This window comes from Mangifera indica, chromosome 14, assembly GCF_011075055.1.
Source record: "Mangifera indica cultivar Alphonso chromosome 14, CATAS_Mindica_2.1, whole genome shotgun sequence".
NCBI lineage: Eukaryota > Viridiplantae > Streptophyta > Magnoliopsida > Sapindales > Anacardiaceae > Mangifera > Mangifera indica.
In genome coordinates this window covers 9881467-9901978 of record NC_058150.1, presented here as the reverse complement: position 1 = coordinate 9901978, position 20512 = coordinate 9881467, and the positions used below count along the sequence as shown (strand labels likewise).

At 33.9% G+C, this 20512-nt stretch overlaps 1 protein-coding gene across 2 annotated transcripts; it reads left to right on the top strand.

The window, feature by feature from the left end:
• The first annotated feature begins 629 nt into the window (after positions 1-629).
• On the top strand, positions 630-7382 carry LOC123196795 (CMP-sialic acid transporter 2-like). Of its 2 annotated transcripts, XM_044610924.1 has the most exons (17): positions 630-997; positions 1105-1170; positions 1383-1596; positions 2168-2284; positions 2726-2782; positions 3086-3163; positions 3550-3594; positions 3895-3954; positions 4126-4248; positions 4421-4498; positions 4642-4711; positions 5264-5371; positions 5586-5719; positions 5822-5901; positions 6120-6165; positions 6259-6321; positions 6869-7382. In XM_044610924.1, exons 3-16 carry the CDS (start codon positions 1429-1431, stop codon positions 6307-6309), a joined length of 1215 nt encoding a protein of 404 aa, XP_044466859.1. In that variant the 5' UTR covers positions 630-997; positions 1105-1170; positions 1383-1428; the 3' UTR covers positions 6310-6321; positions 6869-7382. The 2 variants fall into 2 exon arrangements, with proteins under 2 accessions (XP_044466859.1, XP_044466858.1); XM_044610923.1 differs by lacking the exon at positions 1105-1170 and having other exon boundaries at positions 631-997.
• Positions 7383-20512: the final 13130 nt, after the last annotated feature.

Below are 20512 nucleotides of genomic sequence, written 5' to 3'. Positions count from 1 at the left end.
TTTTTCGTTGGATATCTCCCTTTCACTATGGGAGAGATTGTGATTCGTGGCTAGGCTTACATATGACCTTCTCCCTACATGGATTGAATATAGGGGACCATTGAGGATGATCATTATAAGCTATGGAATGTTGTAGATAAGGTAATGATCCTGTTACTCCCACCTCTCAACAATATATTCTTAAGAAATGCATAAAGTTATAAACCAATAAGTCATTTGCTAATTGCTGATCACTAAGTTTATGTCAAACGAGGCTAAACTTTATTGTAGTCTAGTTGAGCACATGATTGTTGTTTTTTAGTTCGTAAAACTTGAGAGCTTGCAATTTGACTTGAGTATAATAATAATATACTTTTAAAAGTTTAAACTATTGTACTTGCACTTCTGAAATATTACATTATGACTTATTACTATAAATGATAAATATATAAGCTATATAATTTAATTTTATTAAAATAAAATTAAGTTAGTCATTTCTATCTTAAACTTGCGATTGATCCAAAAAATTCTTAATTCGGTGAACTTAAGCTTATGCTTGAGCTTTATTTAAATGCAATTGGGCTAAACTATTTAACTTAGTTCGACTCAATTATTTAAATGCATACTTAGGATTTGTGACATGGGATGGCAAATTAGCAATGTGTTTTTAGTACAAGTTCACTTAAGATTATAAAGTAAATTAAAAGAAAATTATTGAAAGCTAAGGAAAAAATTATTCCAAAAGTTCAACGCTAAAGAAGACACAGTTTTGTGAATTCACAGCATTAAGAGAGAAAGAGAGGAGAAAAGAGAAGTCTTCCGGCAAAATACACACAATTCACACTTCTCGTTCTCCCTCTGCATATTCTTCGCATCTCTTCGACTTCTTTTCCTCTCTCTCTCTCTCTTGCTCACCTTTTAAACCAGCACAATTCATAACCAAATCAAATCAATAAGCTTTGAATTTGCAACGAAGCACAATTTGTGAAATGATCCAATTGTTGGTCTAACTAATTAGGTGAGACTCGTTTCTTTCACGATCTGATTTACTTTAAGTTGCGTTTTGCGATTTTACTTCCAGCTTAGATCTGATCTGTTTGTGCGGACTGAATTGTGGATTTCTAGATCGTCATTATGGTTCTTGATTTCTGAATTTGAGAGGATTGGTTGTGAAGTGGCAAGATCTGATTGGTTCGTTAAGTTTATGATCTGTTTGGTTAATAAAATTTAGAAAAAGTGTTTTTATTCGGTTTCGTATTGATTCAATACGAGATTTTGTGTCTTTTGGAATTAATTAAAATACTGTAAGAGTTCATATCATTGCTTTGTGTTTTGGGAATTTGAATTTGTGGTGGTGGATTTGATGACTTACTTGGATTTGTTTGTTGTTGTTGTTTGGGCAGATTCATTTTTGTATAGAGTACAACAAATTCTTTTGGGGGTAAATCGATGAAAAACGGGATGATAGAATGCAGCGTCTGCCATTCCAAATTGGTTTCCCCCACTACCAAATCTGTGTCCAGGGCTTATGATCGACATAAGAACAGGGTGTCTTCAAAGCAGCGCTTTCTCAATGTCGTCCTTGTTGTTGGTGATTGTATGCTAGTTGGTCTACAGGTAGATTCATTTTCCATTTTATTGCTTTTTAATTGTTTAGTATTTGAGGACCCCTTAATTTTATGCTTTATTCGTGTAAACTTCGCCCATGGACTCATCTTTTAAGGGAACTAAGTTCAGATCAATGTTTTTAGCCCCAGGCCAGGCCTTGACCTGGTCAAAGGGTTGGTCCATGGGTTGACCGAGCATACCAATGATGCCAATATGACTTAAACTGTGGCCTGGTATGATTTACTTGGTTGTCAATCTAGTTTGATGACTAAAACAGGTTTTAGTCATGACCCGAAGTGGATTTGTCACTGTTTCCCCGTATAAGTGGCTGGTCCAATCTGAGTTTTAAAGCAATGGTTTAGATATGTACTTTGCTATGTGTTTGATTTTTGTAACTAACTTTTTTTTTCCAATTGTTATTTTTCCTGCATTTGGCTGTTAGCTTGTGTGATGTTTATTGGCAATGATACATATGGTTTGCATTTGTTTAGTGAAGGCCTCTTACCATACTGTAATCTCAAATACTTGATCCTTGTATCTAGATTATTGACACATTAAATTTTAAAATTTTATTTGGCAGCCGATTCTAGTATATATGTCCAAGGTTGATGGCCGTTTCAAGTTTAGCCCCATTAGTGTAAACTTTTTGACTGAACTTGCAAAAGTTCTATTCGCAATTGTTATGCTTCTGTTCCAGGTATACTTTTTTTTAATCTATTCTTGTGCTCGATAAATAGCTTGTTTCTTGCATTTTGTTGTCAATTTTCTCTGAATACTTTATGAGATTAGCTCTTCTTCTGCAGTGAAGGTGCTTTTTTAAGTGGATGATTTGACATTATTGGTTAATTATATTTTCTTATTTGCTTCCACAAATGGTAGTGATTGTGCTTTGTTTTTATTATTAAAGCTGAATCAAAAGTTAATCAATAGTGTGTGTTTGTGTGAGGGAAGGAAAGATAATTGGGGAGAGAAGTTGGTAGATTCTAGGCTGAAAAGAGAGATGGTTGTCTCTGGTAGCTGATTCTACTCTGAAGTAAACTGAGTTTTATGGTGGAAATTTCTGAGTGATGTATTATGCATTTTTATGATTTGCATTCACATTAAATGACCTTGTCAAGATTTTTCGTTAAATCTGCAGGCCAGGCATCAAAAAGTTGGAGAAAAGCCCCTTCTCTCAATGTCCACATTTTTGCAGGTATCAATTTCTTGTTGATATTGGAATTTTTGCAGTCAAAATTTGGATTACGAGGATATGGTTCTCAGATATAGATCTTGTTTTATTGGGTTTATTGTAAAATTTAGAATCTTGCTATATTTTTATCCATGCATAGATTCTTTTTTTTACCTTATTAAGGAAATTTTTATATTCATTTTAATTTTGCTGCACTTGTTTTTGGCCGTTGATAAAGATTCTGATCTCTAGTGTAAGAATGCTGACAATAAAGGCCTCCCACTTGATGGCCTATGTTCTTAGCAACCTCCTATGACTTTATTGCAGGCAGCCCGCAACAATGCACTTCTCGCTGTTCCAGCATTTTTATATGCAATCAATAACTATCTAAAATTCATCATGCAGGTATAATTCTTTTTGTTGGCTATCTTAGTATAATCTTTTGAATATCCAAAGTGATACTCTTCATGTTTGTATGCCTTATGCAAGTTGCCTTCATTTTTTTGCAAGATTTTGTGTCAAGTGCCTAGGTGCTTATAGTGCCTTTAACTCTTGCTAGGAGTTGGGATGTCCTTCAAAATACATAAGCTAATTTTAGAATTGTATGAACTTGTAGAACTATCAGGGATTCATAGAAATTAACTGACTTGTTGCAAAAGAATGCAAATTGACAGACCAAAATTTAACTGTGAAGATATGCTGCTCTGCTTTATTTTCATTTTCTATTGCTCACTAATTTACTTTTTAAAATTAAAATCATAACTGATTGATACTGTTTGTTTATTTTGCAGCTGTATTTCAATCCTGCAACTGTGAAAATGCTGAGCAATCTGAAGGTAGTTCTATTTGCAGTGCTATTTTTATCAGTATGTTTATATTATACACCCTCAATGCATTGATTTTCTCAGCTCCTGGGTGTGATCCTTTACCTAATATGTATTGTTTCTCCTCTTTTTTTTTTTTTTTTTTAATCTTAATTCTTAATTATGTTGCATTTCAAAGTTTGGGGTGTTTGTGCCTTTGGGTTTGAATGAATATATTCCTAAGAGTTATGGAAATGCTAGTTATTTCTCCTAATTAAACATAGTTTATTTCTTCTAGGTTTCACGTTTTTTGGCTTGACTGTGAATGTGCAGGTGCTGGTAATTGCTGTTTTGTTAAAGATAATAATGAGACGCCGATTTTCCATCATTCAGGTTAGTTCCATATTCTAGTTGGACTTATTTCCATATTTAGCTTTTCTAAACATTATTTGGAGAAATTTTAATTGTAACTCTTCTGTGTTCACTTGTTTCTGTACATGGTTCAATTTCAATGCTTCTTTTAATATGGTATTTGCAAAATATTGGTTATTGCTTTTGCTACAGTGGGAAGCTCTTGCCTTATTGCTTATTGGAATTAGTGTAAACCAGCTGCGTTCTTTGCCTGAAGGGACAACTGCTTTGGGCCTTCCAGTTGCGACTGGTGCATACATCTATACATTGATCTTTGTGAGTGATAAGTGCTAATTCTTGTTTATGGTAATGCTGGTTGCTTATTTATCCTGCATTAGAGAAGTGCTGGCCTAGCATTCAGTTAGTATAGGCAGTTTTCCTCTACAAAATGTGTTATTATCTTTGAGACGTGTTCTGCAAATTGGAGGCTTATGAGTTCATTTTACAGGTAACAGTTCCATCTTTCGCTTCTGTCTACAATGAATATGCTCTGAAGAGCCAATATGACACAAGCATCTATTTACAGGTGAGATACGGTGATTTAGTGAAATTTTCTGTGTAGGTTGGGAAATAATTTGAGAATTCTAGCCTGTGATTATCTTGTCATTGATTTTTAAGAAATGTATAGTTTCAGCTAGTTGTTGTCTCAAATCTTTCTTTGGCTTGCAGAATTTATTTTTATATGGCTATGGTGCGATGTTCAACTTTCTAGGTATACTGGTAACTGCCATTATCAAAGGTATGGACAGGATCTTTTTCATTTAGTAGTATAAGCAAGTTGAGATTATATATTGTGGAAGGCCTTGAGTTTTTTTCTTTTCTTCTTATCCTTAATTTTGAATTTCTTCTTTTTTTTTTTTAAATGTAAAACTCTGATTGAGAACACAGCTAATATAATCAAAATCATTTATGTTTGGAAGGAGCTATTTTAGAGTCTGTTATCTGAGAGAAGTAAAACTTGAGGAAGTTTAGATTTTTATAAGGCTATTTCAGTTTCTTGCATAGTTGGGTTTTTAATCATAAAATAATAATGAAACTTTGTCTTTCCATCTGCATACTGTATGTAAATGTATACCTTTGAAGAAGCTGATTCAGTCCTGATATTATGCGAATATTAGATTGCAATGTACTTGCCAGTCTATTCTGTCTGCACATAAATTAACCTGAATGAGGTGTTTGCCCGAAAATAACTGATGCACTCTTTGCTTATAATTTTGTTGCGCTTGTGCATGCTAAATTTCTATTGAAATTTGAGTGTTTCCCTTGTGTTTTTGGATTTTGAATGTTTCAGGTCCTGAAAGCTTTGATATCCTGCAAGGACATTCAAAAGCTACTATGCTTCTAATCTTTAATAATGCAGCACAGGGAATTTTGTCCTCTTTCTTTTTCAAATATGCAGGTTACTTTTATTTATCAATTACTTGTGTTTTTTATTTTCACTCTGTTTTTTGTCAAATTGATTTTAAGGCCATATTTTATTTTAGTGTAGACTAGAATTAGGATTTCCCAGAAGCATTTTATATAAATATTTTTATTTACATTTTTGCTCTTGTAGACCATGTTAGGGTATATTTTTACACAAACTAATTTGTGTTGTCATTTGATTGATTCAGATACAATCTTGAAGAAGTACTCTTCAACAGTTGCCACAATCTTTACAGGCATAGCATCTGCTGCTCTGTTTGGTCATAAATTAACTATGAACTTTATGCTAGGAATTTCTATCGTGTTCATCTCAATGCATCAGGTAATTATATGTAATAGATTTCTTGAGTGTATGATTTAGTATTAAGAAATTATTTTGCTGTTATTTTTAAATTCATGTTATTCTGTGTTATTTTCTCTGCAGTTCTTTTCACCTCTTTCAAAAGTTAAAGATGAACCACAAAATGGGATGCTAGAATTGAGAGAGGTTGAGGAGAACCACAGGTATTTAGATACTTTGTTCTGATCTTATGCATCTCTTGTATCATCTTATGGTTTTGTTCTAATAAGATAAAGCTACCCGCTGTTATTAATTTAGCATCAGATTTATATTGATTCTCTACCTTTTTTTTGTCTTTTGGTTGTAAGAATTGTCCTGGAGTACTGGAAAAATAATGGAATTGCTTGTCTTTATGATCAAATATTTATTTCTTGCTGTCCAGGTCCAAAGATTCATTTATAAACATGACTGCTGGAGCTAATGAAGAGGTGAATTTTTAGTTGCTTATTTTGCCTTATCTGGTAGAAATTCTCTTTCATTGTTGTGTAGACTCACATGCTTTCTGTTTCACCCTCTTTCAGGCTAGTCATCGTGTAGGATCTGATGAGCGACAGCCATTTCTTCCCACTTAAATGTTTCTATGAGTATGTTATACCAACTTTATTCATATGTTACTCATATCTTATGTTGCATTCATGCCTGATCATACCTATAAAAGAGATACAGCCCTTTTTTTTTTTCCAGTGTATAGAGTATTTAGTGTCAGAGGCTTGTGATAGGTTATTCTTGGTTCTTTCTCTAAACTTTAACATTGAAATTCATATATTCTTAGTTGAATTATTTGTTACTATTAACTTTGGATCAACAGTTATAGTTTTCTTAGAACTTGGCATCCAAAAAAATACTCACTGAAGTTTGGGAAAACATAATTTTTGTGAAAGATACACAACAAGGCCTTGAAGATATAAGAAAAATTCAAGTGAAACATGAAGTTAGAATGTTGAACGAGTCTCAAAATCATTCTATAATTTAAATGCTATTACTTAGTTCTTATGCTACTTGTTCCAAGCAAGCAATATGATTTGTTTCTTTGAATTGTAAATGGTGACAGGAAGATCCTCTTCTGTTTCTTAATTCAGTTTTCACAGCTGGAATATTTGTTTCCTTTACTGAACCAAATATTCATTGCAGGAGTTTTCCTTGAAGAAATTCTTTTGGGAGGGTACATTGGATGGTACAGGAGATAAATTAGGTCTAAGAATGATCACGGTGGAATAATCATTAGGAATATATGAAATTCTTTTTGTTTTTTCAAGATGTCTTCATCACTTCTGAGGGTTGGATGGCAAAGAGTGATCAGGACCATGGCCGCTGGGTGTTTAGATAGAGAAGAGCGAAGAACTTGATTTCAATCTCTCCCAATTTCCACCTGCTCTGACATATACATATATGGCGCCGCCAGCGCTTATATACTTTTCATCTTAGACTAGGAATATATTTTTTGTCCTCAATTATCAACATTTTCTGCTTATATTATTGTCTCTTAGGGAAAGATATATTTTTGTTTTTGTATGAGACTATAGTTTAAAAAATAGAAAATATTTCTTTGTTTTCCTACCAATATTAATATGTGCTATTCAAGTGTACTATCTGAACAATAATAAGACATTCCGTAGGCATTCTGAAACTGCCCCGGATTTTTTGATCCTTTGAGCAACAAAATTCTTTTGTTTACTAAAGAAGTATGCTAAAGTAATGAGCAAGGTTGAGTTTCATTGAGACTGTTTGGTTTGAAGTGGAGCATTGCGATGCTTTTCAATATTTTACAATTGTGAAAAATTGCTGTTAGTATTTTTGCAGTTGCGAGACATTGTTACAGGACTCTCCAATGTATTTTTTTTTTCTTGATAATTTTAGAAATATTAACTTTTTAGACTCAAAATAAAATATGTGTTTGGCTCAATTGAGTTAAACTTACTAAAGTGAAGTTTGATGCTCGGTTTGAGTATGATTTATTCATCCTTCTAACAATATTATCTTATTTATGACATTATTTTTTATTTGTAATCTTTTGATGATATTGTGTATACTCAAACATGTATTATGGACTACTTGAATTATAATCCTAGTTGATTGAATAACAAAAATGGATAAAAACTTGAACTAATAGGGGATTTTGTTATTTCATAAATTTGAAAAAAAAAAACAGAAGGGTTGACCTCAAGGGGATAGTAACAAAATCCAGTATAGTATGATTGACTGCTTCTGAAATAGAACAAACAAAACCAAAATCCTTGCAAGTTGCAACTTTGAGACCTTTTGCTTGCTATGTCTTCTCTCTCTCTCTAATTTTTCCTTTCTATTTCCACTCTCTTCTTCATTTCATGCAAGTGTCTCTCAACTAAATGACCTTTTTCAATTCACTTTCTTTCTCACTTTTTTCCACTTTCAATCCCTCCCTCCCCCCTTGTGTTATCATAGTTCTCATGTGTTATCACACTCTTGTAATTGTTGCCACTTGATAAGGAGTTCAAATTCTCCTTGTGGTGATTATCTATACTCCTTAATCTCTTCTAGATGCACCACTAGCTTGGTTTCATCACTCAAACAAGCCAAGAGCGGTTAACTCGAAATATTAAGGCGAACTCTTCTCTTTAACTCTGAAATATGAAAAATAAGAAGGATCTTAGTAGATGATGAAAGTTTCAGCTTGTATACAACTTGTCCTAGTCTTTCTAGGATCTCATAGGGCTTATAAAAGCATGGACTTAACTTCTTATTTGGCCAAGAGGCTAAACAGCGAAAACAATATGATTGAATTTGGAGAAACACATGTTCACCAGCCGGAAGTCCATTTCTCTTTCTTCTCCTATCTACTACGCTTTTTATTCTTTCTTGAGCTTTCATGAGATTCTCCTTCAGCTTATCTAAAATCAAGTTCCTTTGTTTAATCATTATGTTGACTTCCTTGAGCTTCGAATCTTCTTCCACCAATCTCATCAATGGCAGAAAATCTATTTCATATATTGCCCTAAATGCAGACATGCCTATGGAACTATGAAATATAATATTGTACCAATATTCTGCCTAAAGTAGCCATTTTGGCCATTGACGATGCTACCTAAAACAAAAACATCGAAGTTAAGTCTCCAAGCTTCGGTTAGCCACCTCAAATTGTTTATTGATTTTAGGATGATAAGCTGAACTAAATTTCAAATAGATACCTGTCAAGCTAAATAATTTAGTCCAAAAATGGCTCAGAAACAACCTGTCCCTATATGAGATTATGGTGCATAAAAACCCATGGAGTCACATAATCTCCTTGATAAATATTTTGGTTACATTCTTAGTCATAAGGGATGTCAAGATGCAAAGAAATGAGCATACTCGGTCAATCGATCAACCACTATTAATATAGTATCTCTTTTTGTCACTTTCGACAACCCCATGATAAAATCCATTGACAAATCCTCCTAAAATTTTGATGCAATCAGAAGTTGGGTGAAACTTTTACCTAGATCCCCATGAGTCACTGTTTTACCACTTCGAAAGTATTTGTTTTTAAAATTCAAAGAATCTGCAGTTATGTAATTAATTATATCTGATTCTGTACTAAACCTTAATCCAGTAATTATAGCAAATTCAATCGGACTAAATCTACAATCGACCCCATTTAATCGAAACCAAAACACTTCTCCCAACTCACCCTTATTTACTTGTCGAAATAATACACTGTGTAATAGGGTTGAACTATATCTATGCACTTTAAGATCTAAAAAATGTCCAAAACACGTTTGTCTAAATAATATTTTTTGCTCTAAACTTAAATTTGCTCTAATATGTTTCACTATATCTTTGTGACTACGAATATTAATGCTAACTCTAAAATCATGCGCATCATGAAATCGCCTCTCTCCCACTTGATTATTAATTGGAAATTTCTGTGAAAACAAGTTTAAAATTAAATGAAATGTTTTTAGTTTCATTCAATAAATAAAGCTTAAATTTAAATAGTTATGAAGCAGATTTCACATTCTATAATTAGCATTTTGCGTTACTTTGCGCGCGGTTTGCGCGATGTTTATATGCAGTGTATGCGTGTAGATAATCGGTTTGCGCAGTTTATGCGCGCATTAACTCGGTTTGGGAACGAACAGTTTGCGCAGTTGGCGTGGTTTGCGCAGTGTATGCGCCCTTTGCGCGGTGGCTCTACAAATTTGCGTGGGTTTCATCTTTCGACGACTGTAATTTCAGGCATCCATTAACATCGAAACTACATTATTGTATACCATTCAAAACATTCAAAAACATATTTACATAAATCGGCAGATTTTAGGGTTTCACTGTAAAAACCCTACCCACCATCGTAACCACCACAACCGATGCACATTCTCAACAAAAATAATTTTTTCATCCAATACATCCCAACACTAAACTATCTTAATAAATTATTTACACTGAATCATCAATTTATCAACAACATTAAACCAAATAAATAAATACAAATGGTAATTAACCTGTGAAGCCATTGTTGATATATTGTCGTTGTCAGTGTCGCTTTTACTGCTTTTAGGATATTCGCCGATGATTCTCGCTCAATGTTTTCAGAGTTTTTATTTAGGCTTTCTCTTTTCCGTTTTTGGCAAAAGTAACTTTGAAAGTGATTGACTTTGAATTTTACTTGGTTTTTCAACATAAGCGTAAAAAGAGTAAAAAAAATACGGTTTGCTTATTTTGGTAAAACTTTTCTACGTTGGCCTAAAAACGTATAAACGCTTATAATTTTGCTTATTTTAATTAATTACTCGTGTTCAACACAATATTGATATTTGTTATGGATACCCTTTCACATTGATTCATTTGTTTTATTTTATGTAACCGTCCCCATAGGTATTGACTAAATGCATCTAGATTGTCCGCTAAATGCAAAAATTGATCAGGTATTCTTGTTTTATTGTCTGCCCCTAATAATCCCATAAACGAAAAGTATAATACCGCGAACTTCACTGCGTTGGTGTCATTGTCTCCCCATATTTGATCGTCAACTGCTTGCTCGATCTCCTCATGGTATAACAACCTGTGAATGAGAGGGAAGTAATCCTCTCTTAGTCGAGGCGTCTCTGTGCAATCAATATAGTTGGACACATCGATGTCCTCCCCGAAAATCAGACCACTAACTAGCACAAATTCTACAGGGCTGAATCGAAACTCAACATTATTTATTTTGAACCACATTTCTTTTTCTGGGTTCTCGCGATTAATCATCCAAAATAACATCGATTGTATGAAAACGACATCAAATCATGGTTCTGCCAAATCTAAAAAGTGTCCAAAATAGGTTGTTCGAAAAATAGCTCTTTGAGTAAATGTTAGTTTATTCCTAAGTATAGTTACAGTGTCCATTTTTGTCTAAAGTGACATGTGCACTCGGAATGTATACGCATCATAGAATCTGTATGCCCCCTCTTGGTAGTTGATTGCAAATGTCTGAAAATATATTAATCCGTTAATGTAATTAATAAAAGATTAATCAAAGATCAATCAAACAAACTAGATTATCATTATTAAAATAACATGGTTGACATTAACTAATATAACATTTGAATAAAAATGTTGTCTATATTTCTTTACTTGCTAGATACTTAAATAAATTTATTATTTAACAAAATAATATTTATTCTAACAATATAATATTTACTCTTTACTTGGGTAATTAATTAAAATAAGCAAAATTATAAGCGTTTATACGTTTTTAGGCCAACGTAGAAAAGTTTTATCAAAATAAGCAAACTGTATTTTTTTTACCCTTATGTTGAAAAACCAAGTAAAATCCAAAGTCAATCATTTTCAAAGTTACTTTTGCCGAAAACGGAAAAGAGAAAGCCTAAATCAGAAATCTGAAAACACTGAGCGAGAATCACCGGCAAATATCCTAAAAGCAGTAAAAGCGGCACCGACAATGGCAATATATCAACAATGGCTTCACAGGTTAGTTACCATTTGTATTTATTTATTTGGTTTAATGTTGTTGATAAATTGATGATTCAGTGTAAATAATTTATTGAGATGGTTTAGTGTTGGGATGTATTGGATGAAAAATTATTTTTGTTGAGAATGTGCATCGGTTGCGGTGGTGGGTAGGGTTTTTACAGTGAAACCCTAAAATCTGCCGATTTATGTATATATGTTTTTGAATGGTATACAATAATATAGTTTTGATGTTAATAGATGCTTGAAATTACAATCGTCGAAAGACGAAACCCACGCAAATTTGCAGAGCCACCGCGCAAAGCGTGCATACACTGCGCAAACCGATTATCTACACACATACACCGCGCATAAACATCGCGCACCGCGCGCAAAGTAACGCAAAATGCTAATTACAAAATGTGAAATCTGCTTTATAACTATTTAAATTTAAGCTTTATTTATTGAATGAAACTAAAAACATTTCATTTAATTTTAAATTTGTTTTCACAGAAATTTCCAATTAATAATCAAGTGGAAGAGAGACAATTTCATGATATGCATGATTTTAGAGTTACCATTAATATTCGTAGTCACAAGGATACAGTGAAACACATTAGAGCAAAATTGAGTTTAGAGCAAAAAATATTATTTACAGAAACATGTTTTGGACATTTTTTAGATCTTGAAGTATATGGATATAGTTCAACCCTATTACACAGTGTATTATTTCGACAAGTAAATAAGAGTGAGTTGGGAGAAGTGTTTTGGTTCGATTAAATGGGGTCGATTGTAGATTTAGTCTGATTGAGTTTGCTATGATTACTAGATTGAGGTTTAGTACAGAATCAGATATAATTGATTACATAACCACAAATTCTTTGAATTTTAGAAACAAATACTTTCGAAGTGGTAAAATAGTGACTCATAGGGATCTAGGTAAAAGTTTCATGTCTAAGGCGTGGGGAGACAATGATGAAGATGCAGTCAAAATAGCTGTATTATATCTGATACATTATGGATTATTGGGAGTAGATAACCGAAGAGTGGTATCAGAACATATAATGTAGTTAGTAAATGATGGGACAGTTTCAATAGATTTCCATGGGGGACTATGGTTTGGAGGTTGACTGCAGAATCAATGAATCGAGCAGTGGAGAAACTATATGAAAAAGTTATGAATAAGCATCGAGCATACGATCCAGACATTCCAGTGCAATGTTATGCATTGATGGGATTTACAGTTGCATTTCAGGTAACCTTATAAATAAATATGACTTATATTATTTTTTCTTTTACTTTTTTGGGTTGCATATTCATTTCATAAATTTTATCTTTATATGGGATACAGATATGGATTTATGAAACTCTCAGTAACCTGGGGGGTTTCGCAGCTTACAAGTCCAAAGATAGGATCCTTCGCATGTTGAGATGAAAGTCACTTGAGCAGCCGGGGTGGGATCTTGTGAATAACATATTTGGAATTTCTCAGGTATGTTAACTTATTTTTGACATAAAAAATCAAGTTAATTAGTTATATATAAAAAATTGATATATTTATTAAAATATTTGTTAGGATGTTGTCACTCCTGTCTTGATTCCATCTGTTGAGGAGAAGCAATCAGTTTGGTTTAGAGAGGTTATGGATTACATGGGGTACACAGATGAATCTGATGATAACCGTATCCCTATTCGACCTAGTGGTGCAATCCAATCTCCTCACCCCACACGTCAAAGCACACCTATACATAGTCCAAGCATGTCTGGATAGTCTCCACCACCGGTTACTAGATCAGAGTGTCGTTCCACACATAGAACATCAATGTCACCTCGTGAAACGATAAGAAGATCCCCCGATGTTACACATACTACATCCACATCTACTACTGAATATGTTCGTATTGAGGAAATGCTACATGGGTTTATGGAAACAGTGGATGAACGTTTTAGACAATTTAAAGAGCGACAAACATCTATTGAAACAAAAGTGTGTGAGATGCAACGTATGTTTCATGTCACCCCTGGATATGAGGTTAGTAAGTCCAAAAATCATATGTTTAACATTTAAAATGTAACGATGATAAATATATTATAATAATCTTTCATGATAACACAGGATGAGTCAGTGGAGGTCATTATTGAGGTCGCCCAAGATGATGATGTTTGTGCACCTGATTATTATGATGTGGTGACTGAGCATAGACCTATAGAGACACCATTTCAACCTCGGTTGAATACCCGAAGGACATTATAGGAAAGAATTATCAAGAAGGGGCGGGCACTACTCAGCTCTTTTACAGATCCTATGAGACAACACCGGGCACGACAAGGGAACCAACCAGCGAATATTGATTTTGATCAATGGTATGATAACGTTAACAATAATGACACAGCATTAACTTATTTGCACAGGCCTTGTAAGAAGCTTGACTGGTGGGACGAGATTTACACCGAAAACAAGTGGCTAACGGATGAGGTGACTACGTTATCAATATATTTTTATATTATATTTGTACATTATCGTTACTATAAACAAAGTAATTATATGTTTATGTTGTTTTTTCAGAATATGGATAGTTACTTGGTGATGTTGCGCCATTCCTACCCAAATGCTAATTGGACATGTGTTGATGCGTTTTGGGATGGTTGGCTACCACGTATTTTACAGGATCAAGAAAGGGTTGATTGTGAAAACCTTCAATGGCCTCGACTATTACTAGATCCTATTGAAGGGATATGTCCACAGCTGTTAGAACGGGGAAAGGATATGAGATACGTTGCATGGGCGAGAGTTGACAAAGTAATTAAAAAGTTCAAAATTATATAATCAGTTACACATCTTTAATTAAGATTATGTTATATACTAACCTTTTGTTATTTCTTTTGCAGGTGTACATTCCTATTAATTATGATTGTCAACATTGGGCGTGTGGAGAAATTGACCTCAATACGTGGAGTCTGACCGTTTACGACTCTTCAATTAAGTTCATATCTTCCACAAAAAAGTTCATCGACATGATGACACGATATCAATACCTTCTGGCTATCATTAGTACCACTAGCTATTAGGATGTTAGGGGTGATGACCCTAACTTGGAGCCATTCACGCTTGTGCGATGTACCGATGTTCCATAACAAGGCAAAGCCTCGGGTGATTGTGAAGTCTTCACACTTCTGATGATAGAGTATTTAGCCACCGGTCAGCCATTTAATTATGTAGCCTCTAACACTATTCGTTTACGCAGGATGATCGCGTTTAAGATTTTTGCTCACGGGTGCACTGGTTGATTTGGTTACTTACTTATGTAGATTTATTAATTTTTTGAGTTTCTCGTGGAAAAGGTCAATGTATATTTATTTATTAATTTTTTGGATTGCATGTGTAAATGGTATGTATATATATTTATTTTGTTATGTTAGTGGTTATTATGATAGTATTTTATTGTTGTTGCTTCGGTACGAAGTTTGGTTGGATTGATATATATATTAGAGTGTATTTTTGGATAAAATATAAACATGCAGCAGATGAAGATATGAATAATGTTAATGATATAGGGGAGACTATGCCAATTTTTTTTTTAAATATTAAATTACAACACAATAACCATTGATTGATACAGGAAAAAATACAACGTTTAATGTACAAAGTGATTAATACAAATATAAAACAAAAAAATGAATTTGCCACAGTGCACATTTAACCACTCCAACCTATCCTAAAAAAAGGAATTTGCCATACCTGCAATAGGACGCATAAAATATTATAGTTTTAAATAAACTTGAAATGCAAATGTGATGTAATGTATAGTAACCTGATACTTGAAATGCAATGGAAGACCAGCACATCATGTCCCTCGCCTTGCCTCGGATAAAGGGTTCGTACAAGTAATCCTAGTATACCCACGCTCGCGACATCGACTACAAACAAGTTGATGTACTTTCTCCCCCTGTGATGGTCTTCTTTTTTGTTCTTATGGTCGACCTGAACGTCGACTCTGTATTGGAGGTGGATGGACCGTGGGAAGATTCTCCAGACGTAACCTTTCAGAAGGATCTCCTAGTGGTTCAACACTCTCTCTATATACTGCTTGCCAATATTCGGTTGAATAGTATTTGCTTTCCCATTGATAACAATCAGAAAGATTCTAAAACCTGGCCACGGCTACAACGTGTGTACACGGAATATGTGACAATTGAAATTTCTTATAATTGCACTCCCTCGCACATAGATCCACTATAGCGATCGACTGGCCCACACTGTGCACTTCATATCGGTGCATAGTTATTGGTTTGATAGGCCCTTGTAAACACTATAAGAAATAACAGATCCCTTTTATGTGTCTTTGATAACCTCATCATAATCTGTATATCAAAATCATCCTTCAACAAATAGGGTAAATCACTATAGGTGGTCAGATTTTGCATGTAATTTTTTACAATATTGCAACTTTGATTAATGCCCAAACGAGAACACACTGCTTCTACAAAACCATCAAAATTTATATTTTTCCTAACTGATACAAATGTTTGAACTCCACCAATATATTTCATATTATCACCTCTGTTAACCCAAATATGCAAAACGCAAAACGCAAAACGCAAATACGTAAATACGCAAAACGCAAAACGTAAACGCAAACGCAAAATGCAAAACGCAAACGCAAAACGCAAAACGCAAACCGCGTAAAACCAAACCACACAAAACGCAAACACATAAAATGCAAACCATACAAAATGCAAACGCAAAACGCAAAATGCAAACGCAAACGCAAAACACAAAACGTAAAACGCAAATGCAATGCAAATGCAAAACGCAAAACACAAAACGCAAAACATAAACGTAAACAGCAAATGCAAAAAGCAAAATGCAAAACATAAACGTAAACCGCAAACGCAAAACGCAAAACACAAAACGCAAACACGCAAAACGCAAACACACAAACTGCACAAAACACAAACCGCACAAAACGTAAACCACACAAAATGCAAAATGCAAACACGTAAAACTCAAACCACGCAATTTACCAGAAATGTACTGCGATTTTCGATTTTACTTAGATCTGGGTAACAAAACTATTGAGTGCACAAATATAAATATTTATAAAAAGATTCAAGCAAAAGAAAACCACGCAAGAGGTGTTGATTGCAGTTTTTAACTTTTTATCTCTAGAAAAGTTATTAGCTTTAAAGTTTTCTGCATACAAATTGCTATTATATAAAGGAAACGGAAAAGAAACTTACTTGATATATGATGATGATGATGAATGATAGAAACAACACAAATAAAATGTGTTATCGTTAGAGTGTTGATAGAAGAAGAGCGTTGAGAGAGGAGATGATGGTGAAATAAGATGAAAACTACGTAAGTAGATTAGTTATGTGAAATGAGAAAGAGGTATTATTGAAATAAAAATATTGGTTTGCTTATAAAAGTAAAAAGTACTACGGTTGGCCTAAAAACGTATAAACGCTTATAATTTTGCTTATTTTAATTAATTTCCCAAACACTACCTGCCCTACAGAAGTCCACTCTCATTTGTTAATTATAGTATTTTGGGATACCCAATTGCTTTCCAAGTAAGTATCGTATAATGAATAAAGTTAGCATTTATCTTGATAACTATTAATACTAACCATAAATATTGTACATTCTGTAGTATTGGATTTATGAGACGATTCATAACCTATCACCTTATGTCTGTTTGGAAGCAAATTATCAAATCCCTCGTATCTTGAAATGGAAGACAAATATACTACTGACTTGGGATGACATATCAAAACTTTGGAACGCTCTTCCAGTAAGTTGCTCGTTGGCTGATTTACGTTTTTTTATTCACTCCATCATTTCATTCATTTTTATAAATTTCCTTTATGTTTTAGGAAGGGATTACAACTGCATTATGTCTGACAGAGACCGAACGTAACTCTGAGTGGTACATTTGGGCTCTGGAGTTTATGGGAGAATAGACTCAACTAGTATCATCAAATGATGAGTCTACAGATTCTAACGATAATGATAATGCCCAGTCGATTCATCTTATTCCCTTTTAGGCAACCTCTCAAGGGTCTTCACGATCGCAACTGCTAGGTCACAAGTCCCATTTATCCCTATTACATCCCCACCAGTGCAAGATATCCTTTCTCAAGCATCAGTTTTTCATAAGGAGCTATAAGAGCAGTGCCAGTAGTAGGCATCGATGTTTCATGGGGATATGCAAGCGTAGTGGCAGCAACAGGCATCGATATTCTGTGGAGAGATGCAAGATCAATGGCAAAAACAAATATCAATGTTTCGTAGGGAGATGTGGGAACAATGACAATAACAAACATCGATGCTTCTAGGGGAGATGCAGAGACTCCAATCCTCATTAAATAATCAAATGACGAGACTTGAAGATTCTTATGTTTAAACATCAGGATCAGTAGAAGTTATTATCAACTATATATTGTTTTTCTCAATTAGTAGTATTATGAAATAATGATAACCATAATTTTTTTTTTTCAATTGGATGACTCATCAGACGATGATGTTCAATAAAAAGAGCAAGACCAATCAATAACTACTCAAAATCTGATGATAACAAAAAAAATGTTAGCATTCGACTGTGTGCTTTGTAAAAGAAAACGATTGGTCAGTCTATTCACAGATTCAATAAAGGCTAAAAAGAACAACAACCCATACCTGAGAACCATCCTACTGACTTACGATTGGCTGGGGATTACAATGAGTTCTTATTGTGGTACCGCCATGTATCAGAAACTGACAGCCGATGTGTCTTCCTCGGGGAACCAACTGGAAGGATAGCTTACATGAGCAAACCCTGGTAGGCCCAAATTGTTAATCAGGGTCAATGGTTAGAAAACACGGTATGCACCATTCCTTTGTATTTGTTCATATTGGGTATAACTGTAAACATATGGCTTACTTATTTGTAAACATAGCACACCGAAGTCTTTATGGGAATACTTCACAAATCTTTTCTAGATAGTAACTGGACAATTGTTTCGACCCATTTTGTAACACTTCTCCCATAATGCTACGATGAGTTCAAATGGTTGGGTGCAAATATCAAGTGGTCATCATTTTTCCTAGATCAAATTAATGATGTCTCACGTCTACAATCCATTGAATTCTTTCGACAGTGGAGTAGTGTTGACAAGGTCGTTTACAACTGTAAGTCGTTTACGATATACAGTTATTGGTAACTATACTTATTTCTCTTCATTGGTTGATAGGTATTCATTCTATTGAACATTGATAACTAACATTGGGTGTGTGATGTATTGGATATCAACGATTGGAAGTTGTATGTATATGACTCTGCCTAATATACCACTAGCTTAGAGAGGATGAAAAAGTTGATGATGCCATATAGGACACTAACACACCTAATGAAGGCAAGTAATTATTATGCATCAAAGGGAATTTAACTGTTAGATACTCCACCAAAGTTACAATACAAATGTCTTCATGACATCCCAAAACAAGATGCATCGAGCGAGAACTATAGCATTTTTTCACTTATGTTTATGGAATACCTTGCACGAGATCGTTCATTCAATTTCACATCGAAACATTCTAAAAGACTAAGAATGGGCGTCGCCACTACTATATTCCATAAGAGGGCCCTCGATAAGTATTTAAGGCTTATGGTTTGTTTATATGTTATCAAACCTTACTTAATTTGTCATACTTATTAAATTCAACTGGTTGGTGAAAATACAGGTTTCGAGGATTTCGATTAAGGCGTGGCACATGAATTGGATTTCATTTTGTTATTGCTTCAATGATGTATTTTATTATTGTTTCAGTGATATATTTGCATTTATTAATCATAATTCCTTTTGAATGATTCTTGTCTGCTTATTCATGAAATGAAACAAATTAATAAAACATGTTAATACAAAATACATGTTAAACATGTTAATACAAAATACAAAAAATCAAATATATACATAAAATGGACATCAACAATTAAATGTCATGGCAATTCCATTAAGCTAATTTGATCAATCGCTATCGTGTACATATAAGACCCCGAACATAAAAAATGAATACATTAAAATCTGTTGAAAAACCCAATAGATAAATTATGAAAAATTAAACGTGCAATATATACACAATTAAAATTACAATATCAGAGGCGATCATCAAATTAACCACGATCCCAATAGATAAATTATGAAAAATTAAACATACAATATATACACAATTAAAATTACAATATCAGAAGCGAAAATCAAATTAACCATGATTACCTATTCATCCATATGGGTTGCACTGTGAGTTCGATGACCTCGTCCTCATCTACTACTTGATGTGTTGGATGAGCCAACCATGAGCATTGGAGCTGAACTTGGACAATTCAAGCGAGTATGACCAGGTTGATGACATCGGCTACAGTTTTGTTATCGAACTTCTTCCCCTTGTGAAGGTCTTCTTGCATGGTTAGAAGGACGAACAGACCATTGTTGTTCCATCACTTGAGGATAAATCACAGGCATATTTGATGGTGCCCAAGTTGATTGATCCCTTAGTGGATTAATATCTTCTCCATACACCCTACATAAATATTCAGTAGAGTAATATATACTAACCCAGCCAACACAGTCTAACAAGTTATTATACCTTGCAATAGCTGTAACATGTGCACATGGAATATAGGAAACTTGGAATTTCTGAAAATAACACGTTCGATATAGAAGATTCATAATGAACACCGGTTGTCGTGAATCATAAACTTCATATTGTTAGAGGTTGATCGGTTTAACAACCATATTGGCAAATTTGAACATATATCGAGCAAGCTTGTCCTTAACCCATGGTGTTAATGGGTGAGATCTCTCACCTGTAAAAAATAATTAATA

Coding starts and splice junctions, on each gene's coding strand:
- LOC123196795 (XM_044610924.1), top strand. CDS start 1,429: ATGAAAAACGGGATGATAGAATGCAGCGTCTGCCATTCCAAATTGGTT. Junction 3,595..3,894: donor AAATGCTGAGCAATCTGAAG/GTAGTTCTATTT, acceptor GTGAATGTGCAG/GTGCTGGTAATTGCTGTTTT. Junction 6,166..6,258: donor CTGCTGGAGCTAATGAAGAG/GTGAATTTTTAG, acceptor ACCCTCTTTCAG/GCTAGTCATCGTGTAGGATC.